Below are 12,156 nucleotides of genomic sequence, written 5' to 3'. Positions count from 1 at the left end.
AAATATATAAGAGGTAGGCAATTTAAAGCCAATTTTATTGGATTTCAAAACCTCTGTCCTTCTCAGGGTCGATGTGTATTGTTGCTCCTCCTTCCCTTCCCTCTGGCTGAGGCTGCCTTTAACTAAGCCTTTGCTCTCAGAGCTGCTTCCACCTGAGAAGATGCTTTCTTTCTAATGTGCAGAGGACCCATGAGGACTGGCAGGGACTCCATTAGACTAGGTTCTTTCCACTCGACTAGATTATCTCTTGGGAATGATGCCTCTAGGTTAACTAGACCACTATATAAATGGCAGAAATTTTCACTAAACTGAGTTCTGCTGTCCAAAAAGTATGGTAGCCACTACGGCACTACTGGTGGCTGTCTAAATTAAAATTTACATTAATTAAAATTAAAATTCAGTTTTGACCACACATTGTACTAAGCGCATTTTGAGTGCTTAATAGCCACATGTGGCTATGGTTACCATATTGGATGGTACACATATAAAGTGTTTTCATCACTACAGAAAGTTCTATTGGAGGGGCACCTGGGTGACTCCGTTGGTTGAATGTCTGACCCTTGATGTTGGCTCAGGTCATGATCCCAGGGTTGTGGGATTGAGCCCCACGTGGAGCTCCATGGAGCCTGCATGAGATTCTCTCCCTCTCTCCATCTGCCCCTCTCCTCCACTCACTCTCTCTCTTTCTATTTAAGATTTTTTTTAAAAAGTTCCATTGGATAGTGCTGTTTTAAAACGATGAGATAGTTTTCAGAGATTTACATGTGAAATAAAATATTTTGTTTTTTCATTAGTGAACATAAAGCTGGACCAAATCTCCGTGATCCTTTTTAGTCCAAATAACATCTAAACCTTATATAAGGCTAAATATAAATCTTATTGCCTAGATGGTAGGGAATATTCTTACTACCTTTGCCTCCCCCACTATTTCCTGAACTCCAGGGCTGCCTATTGCTGAAGCCCACATAGTCAGGCAGGCATTTCCCTAAATAGAACTCTCTTCCCTGTTATACCGGCAGCAATTAGATACTCTATCCTTTCTTGTCCCCAATTCTTTCCCTGGTATTATCTTACTAGGTTCAGGTTCAGCTTGCATTTGTGACAGGTTGTAATTAACCTTATCTAAAAAAAAAAAAAATGATGTCACCTCCAAGCGTTTCGTTGTTAATGGTAGGGATGCCTTTTCTTTTCTTTCTTTTTTTTTTTTTTTAACGTGTGTTGTGTCCTTTAAGTCACAGAGTGCCCTGGCCCAGGCCCTGCAGTCAGCCAAGCATGACCGTGACCTTCTCCAAGAGCAATACGAGGAAGAACAAGAGGCCAAGGCTGAGCTGCTCCGGGCTCTATCCAAAGGCAATGCCGAAATGGTGCAGTGGAGGATGAAGTATGCAGATGACACCACTCAGAGAACTGAAGACTTGGAGGAAGCCAAGTGAGTAGAGCCAGGTGCACCTGAACCTGGAGGCAGTTACACAGCGGGGGATGGGGGTAGTGACTGTGTCTTAAAGACCTCATGTATGCACTTAACAACTCCTTACCAAGTGTGTGAATAAGCCCGAGACCGGAGCTGAAAGAGCCACTGCTGGCAAGGAACACGTGCTCCAGTGAGGCTACAAACTAAAAATTATAATACAAAGTAGGAAAGACTATAAAGAGATCCTGGTGAAAGAAAGGAGGCCCTTTCTAGGGCCCAAGGCAAGTCTTCATAGAAGATGTGACTTTGAGCTATGGTTTGAAAATGGGCTAGCACTTGAAATCCTAGACTTCATTTGGAACATCAAAATAATCGAGTCCGTGTGTATACACGTCTCCATACATTCAAGTCATTATGTCTCTGGTCTACAACCTGTAGACTACAAAGTGGTCTGTGAAGATGGACAGGGATGGCTGGAAACATATCAGGATCTGTCGTCATGCCTTAAGGGACAAACGTTTCTTTGAAGAGAAATCACCCTCAGACCACCTCTAAGGTTAGAATGTCGGTTTTATAGCCAACACTACATAAAGGTGTTAGAAGTCCTTCTCAGAAACTACGGGAGCTTGGGGTCTAGATGAATCAAGACTTGGTACCAGGGTGTAGAACTGAAACATTTTGCTCAGAGGTCAAAGGACCGTGTAAATTTGAGAGAAAGTGTCAAACCAACCCCAGCTTTATAGTCATTAAAGGTTTACTCAAAAGAATGTGTCTCTGGCTTGGTAGCTTAGCAAAAATTCAGAGCAGATCATTACAGTTCTCTTTAGTTTCAACCAAAAATATTGTTTTTCAGTTCTTTACCTAAATATTTGAGAGACGTGGCTGGGCACTTGCTTAACAGTCGCCGTGTCCTGTCCCTAAAGGGGTATCAAGTAATCTGTCTCTGAAGCCACAGTAACTTAAAAAGGGCTTTGGGATGACAGGTACTAAAAATATCTGCCGTATATGTTTGAAAAACTCTGGACCACAGAAAAGTGGGGCTTTGAACTGAAATGGCTCCTCATACCTGAAATATGGCATTTGCTTCTAAAGTAAGATTTTTTTTTCTTCGGTGATGGAAAATTTCTGGTGCAAGTGCCTAGCAGTCACAGTGTTTGAAGGTTTTCTTGGGAGGGGCAGAAAAGAGGGAAAGTATATAGACCACATATAACCGTGTGATTTTGTTGAGCTAACAAATTGTTGTCCTGCAGCACATGACAACTAAAGAGAAATAACGGACAATGTGGTAATATCCGAATCCCTCTTCTGCTTTAAACTTAGTTGAATATCAAATAAATAAAACGTTGTCTATATTATGTTTTCTTTCTAAATCACCCCAGGGAGGCAGAGGTACAAAAAAAAACCCTCTGGGATTCCCCCCCCCCTTTTTTTTTAATTGGCAAGTTCAGGGTCCACCTGCTTTGATTTCCAGTCTTGTCTTCACAGCATGACTGTGTCTAGCTGAATCAAGCTCATCTGAGACCCAGTTGACTACTTCCAAATCCCACATTCCCTAAGGACAGGGATTTGGTTTCTTAATCTTCTACCTCTGCTTGCAGATTCTAGCGCTAAGTACTAAGTAAGAACTTATGGTTGCAAGTTGAAGAACAAAGGGTAGTTGGTATGAAATGTGGACAATGTTATCAGTGAAATGAGGGTGACCAACTTGTCTATTTTGCCCCATGGGCTTGTGGGCTTGCCTGATTTTAGCACTGATAGCCCCACATCGTGGTGAAACCCCTTAGTATAGTTGGTCACCCAAAGTAAAATCCCTATTTTCTGGTACCAGTTGGGTATTTCTAAAGCAGTTATTATAAGATCCTTGTTTTAGATGGGTTAAAGCATCAGAATCTCCTTTTTTCTCCAGCTTTATTGAGATGTAATTGACATTCACGTATCTATATTGATATTGACATGCTGGTACGAACTCTAGTTTCATCTGGGCCCCAAACTCTTGTATACTATTGAATATGTTTAAGGAATACAATGTGATGATTTCATATATGTACATATTGCAAAGTCTTTATCACAATGTGGTTAGTTAACACATCCCCTGCCCTATGTAATTACCATTCGTTGTCATTATGGTGACACCATTAAAGCTCTACTCTCACAGCAACTTTCAAGTATATAAGACAGAATTGTTAACTATGGTCACCATGCAATCCATCAGAATCTCCTCTTAATATTTAGGAAAAATGAAGCAAGGATGCTGAACACAGATTGGTTTTTGAAGGCTTCCACCCAAAAGGGGCTGTATGATCACATTGCTCTGATGGGCTAGTTGTGTGGCACATGTTCATTCCGGAGGGTCTTTTTCTGTTTAATAATAGTAGATCAGAAAGAGCTTTGGTATGCACAGTACCTTTCATCTAAGAAGTGTAATGAATGGGTAAGAATGGGGCTGCCAGTGTCCCTGCGGGAGATGTGAGCAAGAAAACACATTTCATCCATTAGAAAGTCTCAGAGCACTGCATTGTGGGGGTGGTGGAGGAAGCACTTTAATAAGCCACTCCGTCTCAGGGGATACTGGAGGGACAACAGTGGGGGCGAGAGTCCCTCCTGAGAGCAGTGGGACCTGTTAAGTGAGCATAACAATGGCATGGATTTGAGTATATAAATTTGAGCAGATAATCTGGGGTGGAGAAGAAATTCAGAGAAAAGACAGAACTTTGGCCTGTTTAGGAGCCATGTGATAAGAGGGAGAGAGAATGAGCAGGAGAGAACCAAAGAATGTTCCTTGGGAGCAATGTAGCAAGATCTTTAAAGATTAGATGCACCTAAGAACTTTTTTTTTAATGTTTATTTATTTATTTGAAAAAGAGAGAGAGAGAGAGCAGGGGAGGGGCAGAGAGAGAGAGAGAGAAAAAAAAAATCCCAAGCAAACTCCGTATCAGCAGTGCAGAGCCCGACTCCGGGCTCGAACTCACAAACTGTGAGCTCATGACCTGAGCTGAAGTCAAGAGTCGGATGCTTAACCGATTGAGTCACCCAGGTGTCCCAATGTGCCTACAAACTTTCAACAACTGCTTACTGTTCGTGGGGTGTTCAGTACGATCTTCTTCTTTCTCCCATTTCTTAAGTCATCAGTAAAGTCTGTATTGCTTATAGGAGGTTTAGGGTAAGCAAATACTTCCAGTATTCAGAGATCCTGAGTTCCAAGACCAGGGTGACAAAGGGTAGGGGAAAATAAAGCACACATGTACACAGGAGCCAGAGGATCGTGGCCAGCCAACATCTGGGCTCTCTAGGCACAAGGAAGTCATTTTCCGGCATGAGCTGCTTTTGCTTGGTACCATTAAGCCAACCTCAAGGGCCACCCTATTTTGTACTGAAGCACTGTTTTAATCCAGGACAAACCGGGTGAGCTCTCTGAGGGCTGAAGCTCACCTGCCATTTGTTTGGGTCTCCCCTTTGCAGGAAGAAGCTGGCAATTAGATTGCAGGAGGCGGCTGAAGCCGTGGGGGTAGCAAATGCCAGAAATGCCTCCCTGGAGAGGGCCAGGCACAGACTGCAGCTGGAGCTCGGGGACACCCTGTGGGACCTTGGGAAGGCCCGTTCCTCAGCAGCGGTACTGGACCGGAAGCAGCAGCACTTTGACAAGTGCTTTGATGACTGGAGGCAGAAGCAGGAGGAGTCACAGGCCGTGCTGGAGGCCTCTCAGGAGGAGGCCCGTGCCCTTAGCATGGAGCTCCTTAAGCTCAGGCATGCCTGTGAGGAGAGCACTGTGAGCCAGGAGACGCTTCAGAGGGTGAACAAGAATCTCCAAGGTACTCTGAGCTGGGCTTGGAGCCAGAGCAGGACAACGTCGTGTGGGGGTGCCCTGGCTTCCAGGGCAGGGCTGTCCTTCATGGTCAGAAGCCTCGGCATTGTCGTGGTCCCGCTCAGGTTTTCACTTTTCTATTTTTTTTTTTAATTTTTTAATATTTATTTCTGAGACAGAGAGAGACACAGCATGAGTGGGAGAGGGGCAGAGAGAGAGGGGGACACAGAATCCGAAGCAGGCTCCAGGCTCTGAGCTGTCAGCACAGAGCCCGACGCGGGGCTCGAACTCACAAACTGTAAGATCATGACCTGAGCCAAAGTCAGTTGCTCAACCAACTGAGCTACCCAGGCACCCCTTCACTTTTCTACTTTTAATACTCTTTTTGGAAACCTTTTTAAAATTACAGTTGTTAGTTTTATTAAATTCTAAAAATAAGACCACTTTCTTTTATTTTTTAAAAATGTTTATTTGTTTTTGGGAGACAGGGACAGAGTGTGAGTGGGGGAGGGGCAGAGAGTGAGGAAGACACAGAATCCAAAGCAGGCTCCAGGCTCTGAGCTGTCAGCACAGGGCCCGATGTGGGGCTCGAACCCACAAACTGCGGGATCATGACCTGAGCCTAAGTCAGAGACTTAACTGACTGAGCCACTCAGGTGCCCTGAAAAAGGACTACTTTCTGACCTTAGCCCTAGGTTCCCTCTGTCAAGAAAGCCACCTTTAAGAATTTCTTTATCACCCATAGTCTTACCAAGATTTTCCATGCATATATTCATGTGCGTATTATTCAAATTACACAGTATTTGACACTCTTTTTTTTTCTTTTTTTTTTTTTTTTACATTTGTCAGTATATTTTCTAATTTAACAAATATTTCCATAGGCTACGCTATGTGCGGGGCTCTGTGGTGTATGTAACCATTCGTTATTTAATTCTCAAAACAGTCCTATGTGTTAATTTCTTTGTCTGTAAAATGCAGATTATGTTAAATCGTGTAAGATTAAAAAATTGTCCAAATTCACAGTTGATCAAAAGCAGATCTGAGATTGGAGCCCAGCCAGCTTGACTGCAGCATATACACACTTAACGACCAGCTGTGCCACCTTCCACATGCCTTGTTATTCTCTTTGCATGTCTGTACAAGGAGACCTGCTGCGTGATTGTTGATAGCTAGGTAGTGTTTTATAAGAAGGATGGTTAACGTTTTTTTAACAAGACCTTATTCAGCTTAGATATGATGTTTCACAATTATAAGTAATACTATACTGTACATGCTGCACATATATTTGTGGACATGTAATAATAATTCAGTAGGGGTGGATTCCTAGAAACAAAACTGCTGGGTTAAAGGAATGAACTTCTCAATTTTGAGATACTGCCAAGCAGCCCTTCAAAGAGGCGGCCAACTTACACCAGCACCATCAGTGATGTGCATTAAAACCCTGAGATGCCCTGGGAGCAAGTTCATTACTATTGGAGACATAAATGAATCCTGCCTCCCTGTTGGCCCACATAGTCCATGATGAGGTCACTGACTGGACATGTGGGAGGTGCTGGAACAGTGGTTAGGAATCTTTAGCAGCATCCAAACCACCTGGAGGGCTTGTTAGAATGGTTGGCTGGGCCCTCCCCACAGAGTTTCTGATTCACTGGGTCTAGGGTGGGGTCTGAGAATTTGCATTTCTAACAAATTGCCAGTGAGGCAAGTGCTGCTGGTCTGGGGACCACACTTGGTCTGGGGTGGGGCTTGGGCAGAAGTCTTTTGCAAAAGCTCTCCAAGTGATTCTGAGGTATGATCAGAGTGGAGAGCCACTGCCCTTGAGTTTTCTTTTGGGAACCTCTCTTCTGGAGAGGGCTTATAAGAGAAGGATTTATTATGTAAGAATTGCCATCTAAAGGGTTTGGTTTTGTAACTTAAAAAAATTTTTTTGCGATGTTTATTTTTTGAGAGAGAGAGAGAGAGCAAGAGCAGGGAAGGGGCAGAGAGAGAGAGGGAGACACAGAATCTGAAGCAGGCTCCAGGCTCTGAGCTGTCAGCACAGAGCCTGAAATGGGGCTCAAACCCACAAACTGTGAGATCATGACCTAAGCTGAGGTCCAGGTGCCCCTTGGTTTTGTGACTTTTCAAAACTCTTGTCACATCACATCACATCACATCACATCACATCACAGCCAGGGATCTCAAAACCAGAGCAGCAGGCATGCTCTTGAGCTCCTCTTACCATCTCTGGACTGTGGGTCATTCCCAGAGCTACTTGGCCCTACTCCACACCTCTTAGTTACTAAAGGCTTCCTTTATGAAGATGCAGAAATGACAATAACAATATTGAATGGGAGAGGTTTTGTCACTCTTGGATGCCTCCTTATTCTGTCAAAAGACTTGTGTTCACGAGAGACTAGACACAAACCTTCAAGTGCTTGACCTCCTTTGGATTCTTGGGTCTATCCGGGCTCCTATGTTGGCTTCTGGCAGGCAATGACCCAGCTTATGCTTCAAGTTCCCATCCTGGTATTGAGTGGCAGCGGACAAAATGGCAGCCACTGGTGTCTAGCGCTGAGCACTTACACTGGGTGTGTAAAGATTCAGGTCTGTGTCTTAGAGCACCACCAGGCAGAATCTGACATGGCTTTGACAAAAGGACCACCATGTGAAGTTACACAGGTTGTTCATGGTGCAATACTCTGAGAAGCACCATCGTCTCTAGTTGTAGTGGGGAACTTTCTGGCAGGTGGCAAAAGAATGTACTGAATAAAGAGTGACTTTTTCTGATTCAAACAAGGGTCCCATCTGTGCCAGTAGTGGCCTTGCCATCAAGCTTCCAAGGATGGCATGACTACGGTCCCAGGGAAACGGTCTGCTGTACCTGATATTATGGGTCTGAGACAGGTTCCATTCACTAACTTTGCCTTTCTTTCCTCTCCAGAAGAGATTTCTAACCTGACAAATCAGGTGAGGGAAGGAAAGAAAAACTTAAGTGAAATGGAGAAGGTCAAGAAACGGATTGAACAAGAGAAGACTGAAGTCCAGGTGGCACTGGAAGAAGCAGAGGTATTACCTCCAGGGAGCAAAGGCGGTTTGTGTCAATGTGACAAAACAGGAGACCTGCTTTCTAGTAATAATAGCAGCATCAACAACAAAATGACACTTCTTCTTCGAGTGTTAACTACTACCTGCTAGGGACTATGCCCAGTGCTAGATAGGCCTTATTTTATGCAATCACCCTAGCAAACTAGTGTCCGCATTTCACAAATGAAGGCATAGAGGCTCAGAGGGCAGGATAAGCAGCAGTGGGTGCAAATCTACCAATTGCAATGAAAAGAGCAACCATGTCTCTCTCATTCATCAATGTATCCTCAGTGCCTAGACCTTTACTGTTCAAAATGTGGCCCAAGGATCAGCTGCTTGGAGCTGTATTGCCCTGGAGCTTGTTAGAAATTCAGACTCCCAGACTTCTCCCCAGATCTGTTGAATCAGAGTCTGCATTTTAACAAGATCCTGTAGTGTTCATATTTACACTAATATTTGAGAAGCACTGGCCTGGAACATTGGCTTGGTGTGTACTAGAGGTTCAACAAATATCTGTTGAATCTATTTATTCATTCAACAATGAATAAATATCCTCACACCTCCTCCTCTCTTTAAAAAGAGTCAGCTAGGGGCGCCTGGGTGGCTCAGTCGGTTAGATGTCTGACTTCAGCCCAAGTCACGATCTTGCGGTCCATGGGTTCGAGCCCCGCATCGGGCTCTGGGCTGATGGCTCGGAGCCTGGAGCCTGCTTCTGATTCTGTGTCTCCCTCTCTCTCTGCCCCTCCCCCATTCATGCTTTGTCTCTCTCTGTCTCAAAAATAAATAAACATTAAAAAAAAAATTAAAAAAAAAAAAGAGTCAGCTAAAACCCTTTTTTCTCCCCCCTAAAAAAACTTTAGTTTTAAAAATGGGATTCAAAGTGATGTTCTCGAACATTTGCCCGGAAAGCTCATCTTTGTACAGATTGTGTGACAGGAGTGTTTTGAGTGTTCTGGATTATAAGTTCAAGAGCAGCCTCTGCCTTTATCCCTCGGGGTGTGCCAGTGAGTGAAAGGACCACTGAGAAGACTTTATGCCAAAGAGAGTGACCTATAAAAAGAGTCATCTGTCGTGGTCACTAAACAGTTAACACGCCCTGCAAAGCCTTTTTTCTCATAGCTGAATTTCATCTTCTTGACCCTCCCTTAGACTAAGCACCCAGTACTTAAAACACAGCCCCCACCACTCACCCTCCAACTGAGAAAATGATTTTAAAAGGCAAAGCAGTCAGTTTTAAACAGAGCCTTTTGGAAGGTATGATAATGGGAAATTAGACCCCAAAGGACTGCTCCCTGCCAAGAAATCTCTGTTAAATTTATCTTATCACTACATTTCTGTAAGAAACCAGGCAGACAGAAGACATGTCCATATATATACCCCACATACAGAGTTGTCAAGTGGATGGCTTTTGACGCGGCTGTTGCCATTTTGTGAATAACTGTTTCCCTCAGGTCTTCTCCATTTCATACAGAACCTTTTATTTGCTACTGTGGTGTCATGTCACCTAACAAGGCTGGTTGGTGAAAAAGTTGGTGAAATGTTTCATTTACTTGCTCCCTTTGGTCTACTGGCCATCCTAGGCAGGGATTTCCTAAAGCCACCACTTTAACCTAAAGAAGTAATTTTTATAGCCAAACTTTCAAGCTCTATGACAGGTCTGTGAGAGGTATGATTGGGCAGGGACAGTTTTAGTCTCGTATAACATATAGACTTTCCTGTGTATTGAATTGACTAGCACGTCCTAGGTGAGAAGGCCGTGGCGCTCCTACCACTTACTGCCACTAGATGGCATTATATTCTATTTGCATTTTCTCAAGTTTGCATCTTCGGCAGCACCCATAAATACTTCATCAACTTGGACGTGTATTTGTAAAATTGGGTTATTTGTTTTCCTGGGTGAGCCTTTATGAGAATCTTTATCAGATTATTTCTGAAGCCCACAAAACTCAAATTATCCCAGGTCACCTTCTCCAAAGATTCACTTTCTCTGTGGATTCTAGAGGTTGAGAGGTGACAGTTTCCCCTGAAGGAAGGGCAGCATTTCCTTGCAGGAAATTGCTATCCAAGCATTGGTTTTTGATTTATTGTCTCTGATATTGAAGGTAGTGTTGAGGGAACAGCAGCAAGGCCTTAAGGCATATTAAAATTCCTAACATCTTTCTTCTTTTTATCTTGAAATTGCTACTCAGTTTTATTTTCTCCTTTTGGTTGCATGTGGTAAGCATGCCTCAGAAGAGGCCATAAAAATTACTCTGGCCCTCAGGACTACCTGCCAATTGTTAACTGACCAATAGATTGTTGTCACACCTGTGTCCCTGATAAACATCTTCCTCAGTATCCTCCAAATATTTTGTTTGTTTCTACTGCAATGTAAATTGTATCTTTGGAATAGACTTTAACGATTTGATCAAAGCTCCACTTTTAAACTTGAATCACCTTTATAACATCCCTGGCGGTAATTGCCTTGCCTATATTTAAATACTCAAAGGGGCAGGAGATTTCCCCAGCTGTCAAAGCAATCCGTTTGAAGTAGTATTAATAATCATGGTGGTGACGGCTCACACTGAGTGTTTTGTGTCAGGCACATCCTAAATTCCTTTATTGTTCTTCCTTTGACACTATTTGGACACTATCCTGTTTCCTGTTCTCTGGCTGCTTTCACCTTTTTCTCTGTTCCTCCGTGATGTCCAGAATTGAATAAAAGATTGCAGGTAGGAGTTATCACTTTCCTTGTTCTAGCTTTCATCCTTTTATTGATTCATCCTGAGGATCAACTATATTAAGAAAAGTCCAGAGTAATGAATTAAAAAGTTTAAATATAGTCACAGACAAGATTGAATCTTTCTATTAAAAAAAAAAAATGCTTTAGAATTCTAGTTCTTGAACTACAGCCAAGAGCCCTAAGAATGTCAAAGCTGCAAGTGACGTGACAAACAAAAGCAGTCACTCGTCTCTCATCCTGTTCCAATCTTCAGGGAACTGATTTGAACTTAGAGGCCTCCCAGCAACTCCAAAGAGAGCTGCGATAGTGACACACATTTTGAGGAAAAAAATTTTGTATCCATAAAGTAGACTTAACTTAGTACTTTTAATTTATGTGTTTCAGGGAGCTCTGGAACGTAACGAAAGCAAGATTCTTCACTTCCAGCTTGAACTCTTGGAAGCTAAAGCAGAACTTGAAAGAAAGCTTTCAGAGAAAGATGAAGAAATAGAAAATTTTAGGTATCTGAGATTATTTTGATGAGCCACATTTGCATATTCCAGAATTCTTGACTGAACAGAACGTGCTGTGTTTGGCTGCCTTTATGGCCTCTGCTGGAACATTACCAAAGAAACTTAGCCAGTCTAACCCTATGCCAGATCTTTCTAGTAAGCTCACCACTATTAATCTAAAGGAACACCTCTACGCAATTACTGTCTGTTTTTAGGATTTTCTTATGATTGAGCAGCTTCTGTTCTCATAGAGACTGAAGAGAACACAAAAAAAGCATAATTATATGTACAAGGGCTGTGGGCACTACCCGGTCTCCCCATAACAAGTCTCTTGGGCATTCAAGAAGCTGACTGATAATGCTGAAGAGTGGAAGAAAGGAACTAAATGTGATGCCGTACATTGAAATTAATGCCAGATCAGAGTGAAATTTTCACACACCCCCTGCCTGCACCTGTAGCCATTTGTTTGGAGAGGGGCGGGAGCCAGGAGCTAAGCTGCTTATTGAATCCCTGTTGAAGAGGCTGAGTCTTAATGGTCAGGAAACTGAATTAGACAGGACTCATGGGTTGCAGGATCTTTTCTTAGCCTCATCATAACAAGCTGATGACTTTAGACATTCCACTTCTTAGCATCTCAGTGAAGTGAGGGGATAAAAGCAGCCCC

At 43.1% G+C, this 12,156-nt stretch overlaps 1 protein-coding gene across 1 annotated transcript in view; it reads left to right on the top strand.

The window, feature by feature from the left end:
* Positions 1–12,156, top strand: part of MYH15 (myosin heavy chain 15) — a 145,074-nt gene that overhangs the window by 95,305 nt on the left and 37,613 nt on the right. The window contains exons 31-34 of the mRNA XM_049628137.1: positions 1,233–1,429; positions 4,871–5,220; positions 8,137–8,261; positions 11,386–11,501. Of these exons, the coding sequence (XP_049484094.1) occupies positions 1,233–1,429; positions 4,871–5,220; positions 8,137–8,261; positions 11,386–11,501 (788 nt within the window). The remainder of the gene's footprint in view (positions 1–1,232; positions 1,430–4,870; positions 5,221–8,136; positions 8,262–11,385; positions 11,502–12,156) is intronic.

This window comes from Panthera uncia, chromosome C2 (genome assembly GCF_023721935.1).
Source record: "Panthera uncia isolate 11264 chromosome C2, Puncia_PCG_1.0, whole genome shotgun sequence".
Lineage (NCBI taxonomy): Eukaryota > Metazoa > Chordata > Mammalia > Carnivora > Felidae > Panthera > Panthera uncia.
Note: the sequence above shows the minus strand (reverse complement) of the source record. Positions and strands in the feature narration are given on the sequence as shown.